The 15,717-nt window shown below is 41.1% G+C and overlaps 1 protein-coding gene across 8 annotated transcripts in view; it reads right to left on the bottom strand.

The window, feature by feature from the left end:
- TENM2 (teneurin transmembrane protein 2) overlaps nt 1-15,717 on the bottom strand; it is a 1,200,689-nt gene that overhangs the window by 133,217 nt on the left and 1,051,755 nt on the right. For all 8 annotated transcript variants that reach the window (XM_090064279.1, XM_090064280.1, XM_090064278.1 and 5 more), the window contains one exon: nt 27-221. In XM_090064279.1, the coding sequence (XP_089920405.1) occupies nt 27-221 (195 nt within the window). The remainder of the gene's footprint in view (nt 1-26; nt 222-15,717) is intronic.

Here is a 15,717-nt window from a genome sequence, read left to right as displayed (position 1 = left end):
CATAGAGTTTGTACTGTAACATTTACCTTCTTCACAGTTCTCTCCTTTGTAGCCAACAGAGCAGACACAATTCCCTTCAACGCAAGTTCCATGACCTCCACATGAGGGATCAATACACTGGCTGATGGGTACATCACATTCTGGCCCTTTCCAGCCACTGTAGCACAAACAGGTTCCTTTGGAGTATTGTCCATTACCACTACACAGAACAGGGCACGCAGCTGGATAATTGAGTGACAGAAAGAGATGATGCACAGGTTTATATTTGTACTCTTACAACATTGCTTTAAAAAGTTACTTTAAACCTTCTTTTGGATAAATATAACCATGTTTATTTATCAGAAAATGCAGTCAATGTGTAGTAATTTAGCTTCTGATCACTCAAATATGATTACATATATATAAGTACATATATATTTTTAGGCTATAGATGCTATTTATCTCAAACTTGACAACTATGGGGACTACGGAAACGTCTGGAATGGCCACTATTAACAAGTCAAAATGAATGGATTTGATTCTGACATCACATTAGTTTTACATGAACTGGGTGCATCTACATGAGACATTTACTGCGGAGCTACCTAATTAGCTCCACAGTAAATGTCTCCAGATCTACACGTGCACCCCTATTGGGGCACGCAAAACTAGTAAACTCTGGAGCAGGCTAGAACTTGTAAATACAAGTATTAGCCTGTTCTGGAGTTTTTTCATGTGTAGTAGTGCATGTGTAGATACTGCCCTGGCTGGCTGGGGCACAAGGATGCTTCAGTGTGAGTGGCTGCCTGCTGGCTAGACCCACAGTGAAGCACTCTCATGCTTCAGCCAGTCCCTCTGCAGGGCTGCTCCAACTGGACTCAATGTGCTGTGCACGAATAAATTCAGGAGCAATATACAGAAGAGTTTTTTGCTCATGGGCACATGTTGAAACAGCACACCCGGGAGCAAAAACCTCTGGAGCAATAAGCCCTGAAGTTTATGTGCACATTAATTGCGTATGCCCACTAACTTTTGATTTTCACGGATGTGATAGCAGAGTATTGATGTGTTCCAAGGCAGTCCAATCACATGCTGTTATGCCTCACTGGTATGGCCTTTTTTTTTCTTGCACAGCATTTTTGAATGATCTAGGCAACTTTTCTCACTAAAATTTCACCATTTTACTTTGTAACTTTAATATTCTTATACCAGCACCTTGGGCAAAGTGATTACTAGAACCTTCATCTGCAGTGTTCACACCCTGCCACCAAAGAAAAGCCTGAGAAGGAACACCACAAATGGATATCATAATCTACTTTCACTTGGGAACCCTGCTGTCTGGTGGAATTTGAGTCTTGAATCATGAGCTCCTAAATAATGTGTAGGAAGAGTTAGGTACCTAGGGATGAGATTTATAGTGGAGAGGTAAGTTTGAAACCTTGTTCTTTGCATGGAGTGCCTATCCCATTCAGGGTGTACAACCACAACCTAGAGGAAGGTATGAGAGCCTTTTCCTTCAAATGCTAAGGCGGAACCAGTCCTTTCAAAGAAAGCTAGAGAAGGTGATGATGTAAAAGATGGCAACCCCTCCCCCCCGCCACTTTTTACCAACAGTTCAGTGATAAGAGCATTCACTTGGGATACGAGACACCTTGGATCACATCTGCCTAATAGGATATGAACCCACATCTCCCATAGTAATGCCTAAACCATCAGGCTATTTTGGTGTCTCAGTCCCCCTTGTTGCAACCATTCCACTTTCTTTAGAATAATTACATAATAATTGAGCCACAGGGAAAAAGTCTAAGAATGATTCTATAACATTAATTAAGGCACTTACCAGGAAAAAGGGAAAACTCAGTTCCTTGCTACAATTAATATTTTATACACAATGGAACAAATCCAGTAAAAGGGACCAAGCACTATACTCCATGCTGACCTATATCCTCCGGATGAGGGCTCCCTCTTGAGAGATTTTTAGTTCCTCTTAGGCGGAGAAAGGATTTAAATGTGGGTCTCTTCTAACAGGTGAATGCTCTAACCACTGGACTACTGGAAAAGGAGGTATGCTCATCTAATTTCTTAAAATAGTTAGAGATGTTCTAGAGCAGGCCCTACAAGAGTGATAGGTGGATGCCTATTTTCTGGAACTTGATGGTCTGCAATACAAAACACTGAGAAGTTTAATGCCCTCAAAAGTTGGTAGGTTGTGTGTATGCACAGCAATGGAAATGTATACACCTAGGGAGTTTAGGCGCATGTTTTGTGAATGTTAGAAACAAAGAAATATTGTATTTAGGCTCCTAGAGAAGCACATAGGTGCCTAAGTCCACCACATAAATTGAGTCCTATATGAACTGTAGTGTCTGCCAAAGACTGGGAAGCTGGTTACCAGACACAGATAAGGAGAAAATGTGGATGACAGACAGAGAGGGTCTTGGGAAGGGAAGAGGGTACATTACTCTGTTTGATATTAAGTGGGAACATCATGTTTATTCAAAGCTATCAGAATATTGCTGCTCAAGATCCATTCTTACTTTGCTCTTGCTTTTACTTCCACCTTAACTTGAACCATTCAGAGGAACCAAATTATCAGATTTGCTGTGAAAAAAATGTGGACATAATACTATTCCACCCATTTCTTCATCACATACGTGGGACCAGCCCTCATTCACTTGAGCTGTTCCACTGACTCCAGACAAAAGGACTGCAATGCTAGGTGTTTGAATCTGCAAAAATTTTCAGATATTTTTTGAAGTGAAATATTTTTTTACTTGAACAGTTATCTATCATTGGGGGTTTGCAGGTTACTTCAGTTTGGAAAAGAAACCAGTGATGGAGTTGGGTATCTCTTATGCACACCTGCTTATTTACTGAGTGTTGCTTCTCCAAATACCAGAAATCAAGTAGCAGAAGCTAGTTTCTTTGCCGAAAATGTCTATGCCATGTTATAGATAACACTTGGCCCAATAACTCTCTCTCTTTCCTAGTTTCCCCTAAGGTTTTTTTTTGCTATTGGTATTTCTATGTCTCTGTTTGGTTTTTCGTTGTTGCCTTCTCTATCTCTATCTTTGATCCAATACCATTTTGCATACACATATATTATCAATATACAAACACACACACATATATATTCACACACACATACAAGGACATATACTTTATATAAATTTAACTTTGAACATTTGAATTAATCTATGTCATAAAATTCAAAGTAAGCACAGATAGATTGACACAGTTGAACCTACCTACTAAAAAGAACTCCACATTTTGTAAGCCTAGGATTAAAAGACACAACTTCATCCCATTATCATTAGCCCAAGAGAGCCCAGGGCTATGAAGCATGGGGAGGAGTTCATCTCTGGTAGGCTAGATCCATCTCCTTAGGCAAACTAGATGGACCTGAATGGAGTGACATCTCAGCATGAGGGCACAGATTCAGTGTCTCGACAACAGAGACAGTGTGAGGATATTTCACTTGGCTGAGATAATATTCAGAACAATTAATTGATTTTGAAGACAGGAAAACAGCCCAGCATGAACAAGGTACTTTTATAAAATTCTGAAAATCCTCTATATTTCTTTAACATGTATAGAGGACAAAACTCACAACTGTAATTTAGAGATGGACAAAAATCCTTTTTTATACCTTGCAGTATGTAGCTAGTATTTTATATGCATTTAAGCATTACGTACCTTTAGCCAAACTCAATTTTCTCTTTGTTCTTAGACAAAGCTGTACAGATTCCTTTTTATATGAATCATTAAGTACAAAACTGGCACATTAGAAATAAAGTTCTTTAATATTTTACTGACCACTGTGAGTTATAGTGGAGACAGATGTGGTTTGAACTTCTTACCAATGATCTCAAAGCTGACCTTCTGGGAACACTTCCTCTTGAGGATAATTAATTCAGTCTCTGTAATAACTCAACCCAGGACTTCCTTTTAGCAGAGATTAAGCTGCTACTGCTGAGATATTATGCATAGTTTTGCATGTGTTTGAGAGAGATGGATTACAGCTCACTAGAGACTAAGTTAAAATCACCAAACACATTTCATAATCTGCTTCAAACTGGATTGGAAATAAAGTCCAATTGTTGGAAAGATCTGTAAGTAACAGGTTACCTACGCTACAACATCCTGTTCCATAGATCTGAAGAACATTATAGTTACATTACATTCTACTATGCTGGGTCCTGAGCATTTACTGTAATTGCCAAGGTATTGCATTTCAATTGCATATGCCAGTTTATTATAATTATTTATAAATATACCCTAGGCAAGGAGCTATACTCTAATGGAAACAGGTGCAAATTTAGTTAATAAAGCTGTACTTTTTAAAGTGAGAGCTGAATTTAGTTCCATAGCTATACAGCAGTGTCTTACATAATTTAGAATTGAACCAAAATTGCAAACGTAGCTGTCTGAGGCTAACATCTTAGAACCCAATTAAGCCTACTTTGATATAAGTGGGCTGATTTTCGAAAGGCCTCAACAGCCCAAAATCCCACTGAAAGAATAAGCTTTGCAGAATGCCAGAACCTTGAGAAGTTGTTTCCTCTGGCTGGTGAAAATGATATGATCAGGAAAAATGGGACTTAATTCACTTATCCTTTTGCTCAACATTGTGCTAACAACAGTAAAGGTGTTTTCAGAGCGTGGGAAACCAGCGCAATTTACAGCAGCTTTTAGGTTGCTTTAATTCATGCTTAGGAGTTAGCATTCATATGTGACAGACTTACCCGACCGAGCTCCAATGACAAATGAATGCAGGGAATATAACTTGGGGCTCGAGAATGAATGGGAATATAACTTTTAGTGCTGTTTCAATTTTAGGATTGTCATCAACAGTTTCAAGAGATGCACAATTTTGCCTTTGCTACATAGAGGGTGTGTTTACATGTGTATTTACATGCATCTAAACTTAATGTGCCTTTGCTTACAGCACATTAAGGTGATTTAGGCACATGTCTACACATAGACGTGCTAATGCACATTAAGGAGCATTAAATTTAGGCATGAATAGCTAAGTTACATTAGCACATGTGCAGACATGCTGACGCACATTAATGCAGTTTGTATCCACTGACGGCCGCCACATTAATGTGCATTAGTGTGTTTACGTGTGCATTAATGTGACTTAGCTATTTGTGCCTAAATTTAAGGCTCACAGAACCTTATATTGCCATTTGTAAGGTGCACTAAGGGCATGCACATGTAGACATGTGCTCTTAATGTACCTTAAAAATGGCAATTTTAGGCTAAGCCCATTTAAAAGAGCCACAAGTGCCCAGAATGTCCTTTTCTAATAAATACGTCACTCTCCAAGACAAATGCGTAGTACACAAAAACATACTAGAAGTTCCAGAATTACTCAGAGCTTGCTGTGTAGTTCAGATATGGAATCAGATATGGCTATGCTTAAATAAGTATGTACCCAAAATATGTGGTCCTTAATGACAACCATGAACTAAAAGTTCTTAGTTATGTTGCCAAAACTTGAGGCTTGCCAAGCTCCCTATTCTTGTTCTATCAAACTGCACATTAGCAAGCACGAAAGGGATTCGTAGAAGAATTTCCAGGAGGACAAAAAAACTCATCAGGTGTGTCAAATCTCTGACATTCAGAAACCATTTGGGGAAAGCAGCACACGCTGACTTAAGCACTAAAGTATGGATGCTTTAATTAATCCGGGGTGAATTTAATTGCTTTAGTTAAGTGGAAATCGGGTTAAAAATGATGCAGAGCATGCTGGGGTGTGTTAAAAACATGACATATGAGTTGGATGAATCGATAAATTAAAAGCGCACAGATGTTTTAATTAAACCCAGGGAAGTTAACGAAGATCGCTGGAGACTTTTAAGCCTATGATTAATTCAATTCATTTAAAATACCTGTAGAGATATGGGGATGCCTCCATTTTGAGAGTTATAAAAGTTCTCAATCAATAAGTACTTAAGCTCTCTACAAAAAATTCCATGATTTTTTTCTAGGAGTGACTGAGCAGCATTAATTACATAATGAATATTTACATTCTTTTGAATTCTAAGCAAGGTTTTGCTTTTGCTTTGGACAACATTTATAAACAGGGCTATGGATTGTCTCATTATTATTATTATTATTGGTGTGACCTTAGATGTCACAGTGAAAGCTTTTGCTCTTCCTTCCTGTACTATCCCCTCACACCTTATCTACTTGCATTAGATAGGTGGTATACTTATTGTTACCGTAACAAAAATTTCTACTTCATAAAGTATCTTTATACATGGTGTTATCTCATAGAATACTGATGCCCCTCTCCTTTCTGTGAAGACTAAAAATTTCAGAAGCATAACAAATATTAGATTATAAATTCCTACAGTAATAAGCAATAACCATAAACAGTCCCTAGGAATGGATAATTAAAAATGCTGAATATGTTACTAATATTTATGCTATTCACTGAGCCATATATGGTCTAAATATCATTTCTCATACCCAATCCTACATTTAGGATGGAGAGGGGTGAAACCTACTTGCTACCTTCATGAACATGAAGTGTGGAGCGGCAGCTGGCTACAGCTGCAGATGTAAATGTAGGTGGCCTCAAAAACAGGGAAAGTATGAAAAAAAGTTGTGTAGACATCACCCAAAAGCATGACACCCTCTTTGTTATCTATGGGTTCTGGGTTGTGAAAGCCTGAGGAAAAACAACTATGTTAGAGACAAAACTGATGATGTACAGAACAACAAATTATTCCTTTTAATCTCTGCTGAGGACTGTTTGAGATGTTGAAATAGACAGTTCTTAGAGGCAAGCTCAAGTTTGAATCTTGAACAATTTATACGCTGAAAAAATAGCGAGAAGGATTAGGAGGTATCTAAAATATCTTATCTTAGAGGCTTTCACTGCTATTTCGGTAGCGAAAACAAACTGGGAGTTAAAAAATAGATAGGGTTTTGTGGTTCTATGAAAGACCAGAGATGATCATTATTAAATATCTAAAATTCTGCCAGACTTACAAGTGCCTGAAGTTCTTAATGCATGTGCACAATTCACCACATGAAAGTCATTCTACATGTATGGGAAAGGACAAGAAAAGAAAAAGATGCTTCTTTAAGTATTTTAGATAATATTTTGTCTATCCTCCAATGGAAGAATGCATACCCCTCAATCATATTGTATCTGCCCCTTTCTAGTGCTTGGTTTTAGTTGGTACTGAAATTGAGATCCGTACTACTCTGGAACAGCCTTTACATATAAACCAATCATTCTAATCTAGTTCTAAATTCAAATGTAAGCATCTCCAAAGGACAGGGATGTTCACATTTGGAATGTGGATTCAGGATCATTGCTGTTACTACAATATATACAGAATTCATATCTTAACTTAATTTTCTTGCCTGAAATTTTAGAGGTCTTAAAAACAAACTGGGAGTAAAATAGGGTTTTGTGGTTCTATGAAAGGCCAGAGATGATAGTTATTAAATATCTAAAATTCTGCCAGGTGAGATAGAGCAGGAAAAATGGGGGGTGGAGGAGTGAGGGGGTGTAGCGCTATACTTCAAAGAGTAATATACATCCTCAATGATCTGGATGGGGTCTGAGGAGGGGCAAAATAAGGCGCTCTGGGTAAGAATGCAAGGGGGGCGTGGGGAAAGGGACTTGATAGTGGGGGTCTATTACAGACCGCCTCACCACGGGAATGAGCTGGACCTGGAATTCTCAGGTCAACTCACAGAGGCAGTCAAGTCAAGGGATGTGGTTGTCATGGGTGACCTAAACTACTTAGACATCTGCTGGGAGGAGCAGTCAGCCAGGTCTGACTGCTCATGTAGATTCCTAGCTGGGATACAGGACCTCCACTTAACCCAGGAGGTGCACTTAACCCAGGAGGCAAGTCCTTGCTGGACTTGGTCCTTGCCACAGGCAACAACCAGGTGAGGGGTCTGCAGTTGACCTCCTGGGTGACAGTGATCATCGCCTGCTGGAATTTACTATCCAGTGCAAGGTGGTGAAAGCAAGGCAGAGGTCCTCCACTTCAGGAGGGCCAACTTCTGTAAGCTAAGAAGGTTAGTAGGAGAGGCATTGGGGTCTCAGAGCTTCAATGACATGGGAGTCCAAGATGGCTGGTTGTTCCTCAAGGAGACAATCCTCCGAGCTCAAAGGGAGTCAGTCCCAATATGCACCAAGGGAGGCAGGAATGCTAAGAAGCCCCCATGGCTTAGCAAAGGCATCCAGGGATGACAGAGGGCAAAAAAGAAGGTGTACAAACAGTGGAAGCAAGGGGCTATCATCAAGGAGGATTACACCTGTGATGCTCAGGACTGCAGGGAAGCTGTTAGGAAGGCCAAGGCAGAGACAGAACTAGGGCTAGTGACCAGAATTAAGGATAATAAAAAGTCCTTTTTCATATACATAGGAAGGCACTGGGTAATGTGGGGCCCCTGTAGGATAGGCTTGGCAATCTGGTGCTTGTGGCAAATGAAAAAGCTGACTGCTTTAACAAATTCTTTGCCTCCATATTCCTGAACAGGGACCGAGACATCTCCCCTACTAGAATTGTGAACAAACCCAGGGGAGGCACCGCCATGCCTAGGGTCAGGGACAACCTAAGGGAACTTTTGGAGGGGCTGGACGTATTTAAATCACTGGGTCCAGATGCTCTTCCCTGGAGGGTGCTGAGGGAATTGGCAGGGGTCATAGTGGGGCCCCTGGCACGGCTCTATGAGCACTCATGGGGCACTGGCCAGGTACCAGAGGATTGGAAAAGGGCCAGTGTCATCCCCGTTTACAAAAAGGAGAGAAAGGAGGATCCCAGCAATTATAGGCCAGTCAGTCTGACCTTGGTCCTTGGGAAGACTTTTGAGAAAATTATCAAGGAGCACAACTGCAAGGGACCAGCAGGGGAGAAAATACTCAGGGGCAACCAACATGGGTTTTTTGAGGGCAGGTCCTGCTTGACTAACTTGGTTTCTTTTTATGATTAGGTCACAAAGTCCCTGGACGAGGGTGTCAGGGTGGATGTCATGTTCCTGGACTTTAAGAAGGTCTTTCACATGGCTTTCCACCACATTCTCTTAAAAAAATCCAGGTGATTGTGGCACTGATGCCTACACAGTCAGATGGGTGGCAAATTGGCTAGATGGTTGCACCCAGAGAGTGGTGGTGGATGGGTCATTTTCATCCTGGAGAGGAGCCTGGAGGGATGTGGGGGCAGTGGAGTCCCACAGAGCTTGGTCCTGAGGTCTGTAATGTTCAACATCTTTATAGGCAATCTGGATGTGGGTGTGGAATGCATGCTGTCCAAATTCACTGATGACATAGGATGGAATTCAACACAGACAAGTGCAAGGTACTGCATCTAGGGAGAAGGAACCAAAAACACACCTATAGGCTGGGGAACACCCTTCTGGTCAACATGGTGGCAGAAAGGGATCTTGGAGTCATTGTTGACTCTAGGATAAACATGAGCCACCAATGTGAGAAAGCGGTCAGTAAGGCTAACCGCACCTTATCATGCATCTACAGATGCAGGTCCAAGGAGGTGATCCTTCCTCTCTATGCAGCATTGGTCAGGCCACAGTTGGAGTACTGCATCCAGTTTTGGGTGCCACACTTCAAGAGGGATGTAGCTAGCATTGGGAGGGTCCAGAGGAGGGCCACTAGTGTGGTCAAGGGGCAGCGGGGCAGGCCCTACGAAGAGAGGCTAAAGAGCGTGAACCTATTCAGCCTCCACAAGAGAAGGCTGAGAGGAGATCTGGTGGCCATTTACAAACCCACCAGGGTGGACCTGTGGAAATTGGGGGAGGCTCTATTCCCCAGGGCACCACCCAGGGTTACGAGGAATAACAGCCACAAATTATAAGAGAGAAGGTTCAGGCTGGACATCAGGAGACGTTACTTTACAGTTAGGGCTGCCAGGCTCTGGAAGGGGCTCCCAAGGGAGGTGGTGTGCTCTACTACCTTGGGGGTCTTCAAGAGGAGGCTGGACAGATATTTGGATGGTGTGATATGATCCCAGTACCTGTTCCTGCCCGGGGCAGTGGGTCAGACCTGATGATCTGTTTTAGGTCCCTTCCGACCCTAAGCACTATGATACTATGATACTAAACATTTTTGCTTGCTTATATATCCAGGGATCTGGAATTGGATTACGATAAACAAGAAAAAGTACTTTTATTTCTAAATAAGAAAATATTACTGAAATGAAATGATCAACAAGGCTAACTGCACTTTATTGTGCATTAGCAGATGCGTGATGAAGAGGTCCAAGGAGGTGATGCTTCCCGTCTATGCGGCACTGTTCAGGCTACAGTTGGAGTACTATATCCAGTTTTGGATGCTGTACTTCAAGAGGGATGTGGAGAATCCTGAGAGGATTCGGAGGAGGTCACTTGTATGGTCAGAAGCCTGAAGGCAAGGCCCTATATTACAGAGAGACTGAGGGACCTAGATCTTTTCAGCCTTCGCAAGAGAAGGCTTAGAGGTGATCTTACAGCTGCCTATAAATTCATCTGGGAGGGCAGCACAGAATAGGAGATGCTCTATTTACAAGGGCACCCCATGGAATAACTATGAACAATGGCAATAAATTGATGGAGAGCAGATTTAGGTTGGACATCAGGAAGAACTTCTTCACAGTAAGGGTGGCCAGAATCTGGAATGGGCTTCAAAGGGAGGGGGTGCTCTCCCCTACCTTGGGGGTCTTCAGGAGGAGACTGAACAAGCCCATAGCTGGGGTAGTTTGACCCCAGTGCGCTTTCTTGTCCAGGGCAGGGGGTCGGACTCAATGACCTAGTGAGGTCCCTTCTGACCCTACCATTTATGAATCTACTCTGGAATAACCTCTTATTTATACAAGCTCTTAATTATGTTGAAGACAGCTCAGAGTTCACATGTTCTAAAACCCCCTAAAAAGAATGACCTACAACTTTTTGTGTACCTAAACGATACTCACTTTAAAGCCTGTTTTCTCAAAGTATGACAAAGCTAAAGCAATTGTTGAGTCCCATTTGGAAGTTGGAAACTAGCCTTTTCCAAGAGCACTGCAAGGATGGGAGGCTTCTTTAAAGATCTTGCTTGCACAGTAATCTGCATCACTGTATATACCTCCCTGTAATTAGCATGACACACTTTACAAACAGTCTTCGGCTTTACCCTTTAATCTTCAAAAAAATCCATATATTTGGGGTGAAAGCTGAGGACTAGAAGTTTCTATTCCTTGGAATTCCAATTAGTCGGGTTTCCATTCCTTGTTCTACTTCTGACTGGCTGTGTGCTTTAGACTTTCTGACTATATTTCTCTTTCCACCTTTTGTCCTCAATTGCCAGGCTTTCCCTTTACTTTACATCTAAGAAGTAAAGAGTTCACCATGGACCACTTATTTTCTGGCCTCTGTTTAGACCGTCAATTACATACAATTACAAAGGAAGATGCTGTGGTGGAAACACCTGTTCCCTGTAATTGGACTAAGGCCACTACCTCATTCTACAGAGGCCATGGAGCACCGGACAGATAATGACTTTTGGTCACTGCCAAGCTGGGGTTCAGGTGAGTTTACTTGTTTTGCAACTGTAATTGACATTTAATGGTACGAACATGTTTGCAAGTGATATGATTTTTTTCAAGATACACAACAGTCATGTAAAACTGGGAAGAAGCCTACCGTGAAGAGTAAAGATAGAAGGCTAACTTTTGAACCTGGAAATTTTCACATGGCAGCCAGCAACACTGTCAATCTGTCAGTAATACCATCAGTCAACTAACACTAAGAGCTGTAACACTGGGAGGACTGTGAACAAGATTTGGAAACTTAGGGCATGGACATAAGTTATGTTTGTTAAGCAATTGACTCCTGAAAGTGCTCTAGAGCTGTGCTGCAACGCATGTCCTGCAGAGCACTTTTAAAGTGGTGAATCACCTGACTAACCCTCATCAAATGAGGGATCAGATGAAGGTGCTCCACTCTGGAGTGCCTTCCGGAGCTTGTGTTCCCTAGAGTTAATTTGTCACATGTCCCCCAGGGTTGTCTGCAGGAAGGTCGGGGGGAGAGTAGAGGGGGAGCAAGCTATGGACTGGGGTTTGCCCGGCTTGAGCTGGAGGGTGAGGCAGGTGGGATGGAACATCCCCTGACCTTGAGCCCCTCCAGCCCACAAACTTCAGCCTACACCTCCCTCCCCCTCCGCTCTCCCTTCATGCAGACAGCACTGTAGCTGGGCTGGGGGAGAGGGTTAGCTCCTCCACTGCCGGCAGGCTTGATCTTCCTGACCCAACAGGTGAACATCTGTTGGCTGGTGGGGGAGGAGGGTGCTCTAACTCATGGGGCTTTATGTAAGCTGATGCAAGGGAAATTTAGGTTGGCTATTATGAAGGATTTTCTTACTATGATGGTGGGCATTGGAACAAGTTACCTAGACAGGTTGTGGCATCTCCCTCCTCAGAAGTTTTTAAGAGCAGGTTAGAGAGACACTTGCTTAGGATGGTTTAGTTATGGATGATCTTGCCTTGAGAAAGGAGTTGGACTACATGACCTCCTGTGGTCCCTTCTAACCCTACTTTTCTATGATTCTATGATTTTTCAGTAAAGTACTTTCTGACTATATTTCAATTTCCTCCTTTTGTCCTCAATTGCCAGGCTTTCCCTTTACTTTTTTCCCCAGTCACTAGATAGTACCACCAGGCTCCTTCTCACACAGCACCATAATCAGTACAGACCTCATTTGGGCAATACTAAAATGTTTTAACTTCTTCTGCATAACATCTCTAAGATTTTATACCCATCTGCACAGCTAAACTTCTTTTCCAGGATCTCATCATATCACCTCTCAATTATAGCAACAACTTTTTCCCTGGCCTTGAAAAATGTAGTCTCACCAGCTCATTTTCGTTCAGAGCACTGCAGCGGAGATCATTTTCCTAGTCTGTCGCTTCAACTTCATCACTCCTGTTTTGGATCCAATCACTGGCTCCCCCTTCACCATTAGATCAAATACAAGCTGCTTTTTACAGTCAAGGCCCTTCATTCATGACACATCCTCCCTAACAAATAATCTCTTTCACTATGGAAATGTTGCCTCCCACCTTTGATTGTCACATGATGCCAGCTTCCATCACAATCTTGTTAAATTAAACAAGCACCTTTGTGTTTTCTCCCATTCTGTTCCTCCTTGGGGAGGGATGCCCTGTAAATGTCCACAAAGCTGCCTCATTATCTCTCTCCAGGTCCCTCATTAAAACTCTTCTTTGCTGTGAGTCTTACAGAAATCTTGACAACAGTTAGGCTGAGACAACTGCCTACCACGCTAACCAACACTGTCTCATTGTCTCCTTGTACTCACCCTTCTATTTGTTGGCACTTATACTCAGATTACAAATTATCTAGGGCAGGGACATTCCTTTTCTTCTGTGTTTTCCCAGCATGTAGCAAAATGGTGTCTAGTTCCCTGACTAGGACTGTTAGGCAGCATGGTGGTAATAATAATAATAAAATCTTTCTACTGTCTTTTCCCTTTTACTTAAGCTCTGACCTTTTTCTTGTTCTACCACTGCTGATACCAAAAACAGTATCTTGCTTGTGGGTACCTGCATTTCCTATGTAATCTATGTTCTATTTCCTCTCTGACTTCTAATTTGTCAATGCACTAATCTGAAAGGTTTCACTTGAATAACACACCAGATTAAGTGGAGGGAATGGGATTACATATGGACTGCCTTAGAGGCCATAAGCACAGTTGCTTCTGTGCAGAGTTAGGGAGCACTGGCAAAACACAACAGAGGCCAAAGCTATTCTATCAGAACCCATCCACTTCCTTTCAGAGTGCTAAGGACCCTGGTGTACCTGACATACGTTCTTCTTCTATGACTCTGGGCCACCTCGAAATGACAACCACAGTTTTTACACTAAACCCATGAAAAAGGAATGTTAATAAGTAATGTAAAAATGTTATTGTAAGCAGAACCCCATTTACTCACCACGGAGAAAAGGGAAGTTTCCTATAAGAAGTACAGTACAAAAAATAACTGAATGCTTGCTTAGGAAGCAAGGTGCACTCTTAGGAAGCAAGGTGCGCTTTCACTTTCAAACTGTTTCACCCATCAGACTCCCTCCTACACGGTTTTATTCAATGGGACTATTTTGCGCATTAGATCAGGAAAAGAGAGTGCCATATAACCTATTTATTAAAGTGGATTATTTGCACATAAGAAGAATCCCTGCTCTGCTAACAAGTCTCTCAGCAACCCCAGGTTCAGAGTGCCAAAGAGTTTTATCAGCCTGTAATTAAAACAGTTTATGTTTTGTACTAGAAACACTGGTTTTCTTTAATGATAGCTGTAGAGCAGCAGGAGTTGCCATTCCTAGTGATAGCACTTATTTACCTAATACTTTAGGATGTAACTTGTTAAGTTTTTAAATAGCAGGTCAAAAGTACACATGCAACGTAAAGGGAATAGTAACAGTATGTAAAAGCTTTCACCTTATTAAATAAACCATTGGGAATACCATATCTTTTAAAAATAATGAAAACAGATATGTTACAACTACAATTTATGGGCTTGGCAATTATTTTAACAAAGTGATGGACTTGAATGAAAAAAGCAATAAAACCTACCCTTGTATTTATTCTTATTAAAATGGTGCCGTCCTTTGCCAGCAAGCCAAAAACAAGCAGAACAAAAATAAAATAATGAAAATGCCACATAAGAAGAATAGGGAAAAGTTGAGAATAAATACGTATTTGAATAATGAGAGCTATTACAGATAAACAAGAGAGGCAACTGATGGAACATGGTACAAATTGCTGGTTTAAAAAAAACGAACTCCAAGCATCTATTTTAAATCAAGATATTAATTTAAACATATTACTTATTACTTGACATAATCAATTATGTTTATCTACTAAATGCCAACTTCAGTACAGTCGGCAAGAACTATCACCAGTTATTTTGTCTGTTTTTAAACACAAATCAAGAATACCAGTTACTAGCTCTCAACAGATAGTTCAGGTCAAACTCTGTATCCTTGAATTTATGTAGATGTTTATACCTTCCTTTTTATTATGGTATGTGAAGCCTATGTAAACTTGTAGTGGGTATAAGTCCAAGCAGAATATCAGCCTTTGAGTATAAACTAAACAGATTTTGTATACAAATGCTTACCTTTAAAAGGTAAACAAAAGTTTACCTTTAAGGACAAAATTAAAGTGCAGATGACCGCTTGCACATTAGCCAAACTCTGTATGATGGTGGCTTTAGATATATATTTTTTCTGATGGGGAGATGAAGGGGAAAAAGTCATATGCCCTCATGTTGGCACATTTTTTCCTGAGGGTGGGGATAGGGAGCATTTTTCAAATGTCATGATATTAAAATAAATTACAGTCAGCTTGCGGCTCTGCCAAGATAGTAGTTCAACTGGTCATTAAACAGTGAACACTGTAAAGCTCAAAAACCAAGACTTTGGCAATCATTCCTGTTTACTGACTTACGGGGAACATTGGCCAATCAAAAACAACAGAAGCATTTGTCATCAAAAACAGGAACAAACACTGGTGTTTGTCAAAGTGGGAAAAAAGAAGTATTTGGTGCTTCCCAGGAAGCGCCATGCAACTTATTGAAAAAAATAACTGAACACAAAGAAGAAATATGACATAATGTCAAAGTAACATAATAATGATTACATACTGTATATACATACTGTATATTCCCTTACTGATGCTATTAACTGCCTCTTCTTGTCATAGGTTACTTATTG

Source organism: Crocodylus siamensis, chromosome 10 (genome assembly GCF_052110815.1).
Source record: "Crocodylus siamensis isolate JL-2025a chromosome 10, ASM5211081v1, whole genome shotgun sequence".
Taxonomy (NCBI): domain Eukaryota; kingdom Metazoa; phylum Chordata; order Crocodylia; family Crocodylidae; genus Crocodylus; species Crocodylus siamensis.
This window is presented reverse-complemented; position numbering and strand designations above follow the sequence as displayed.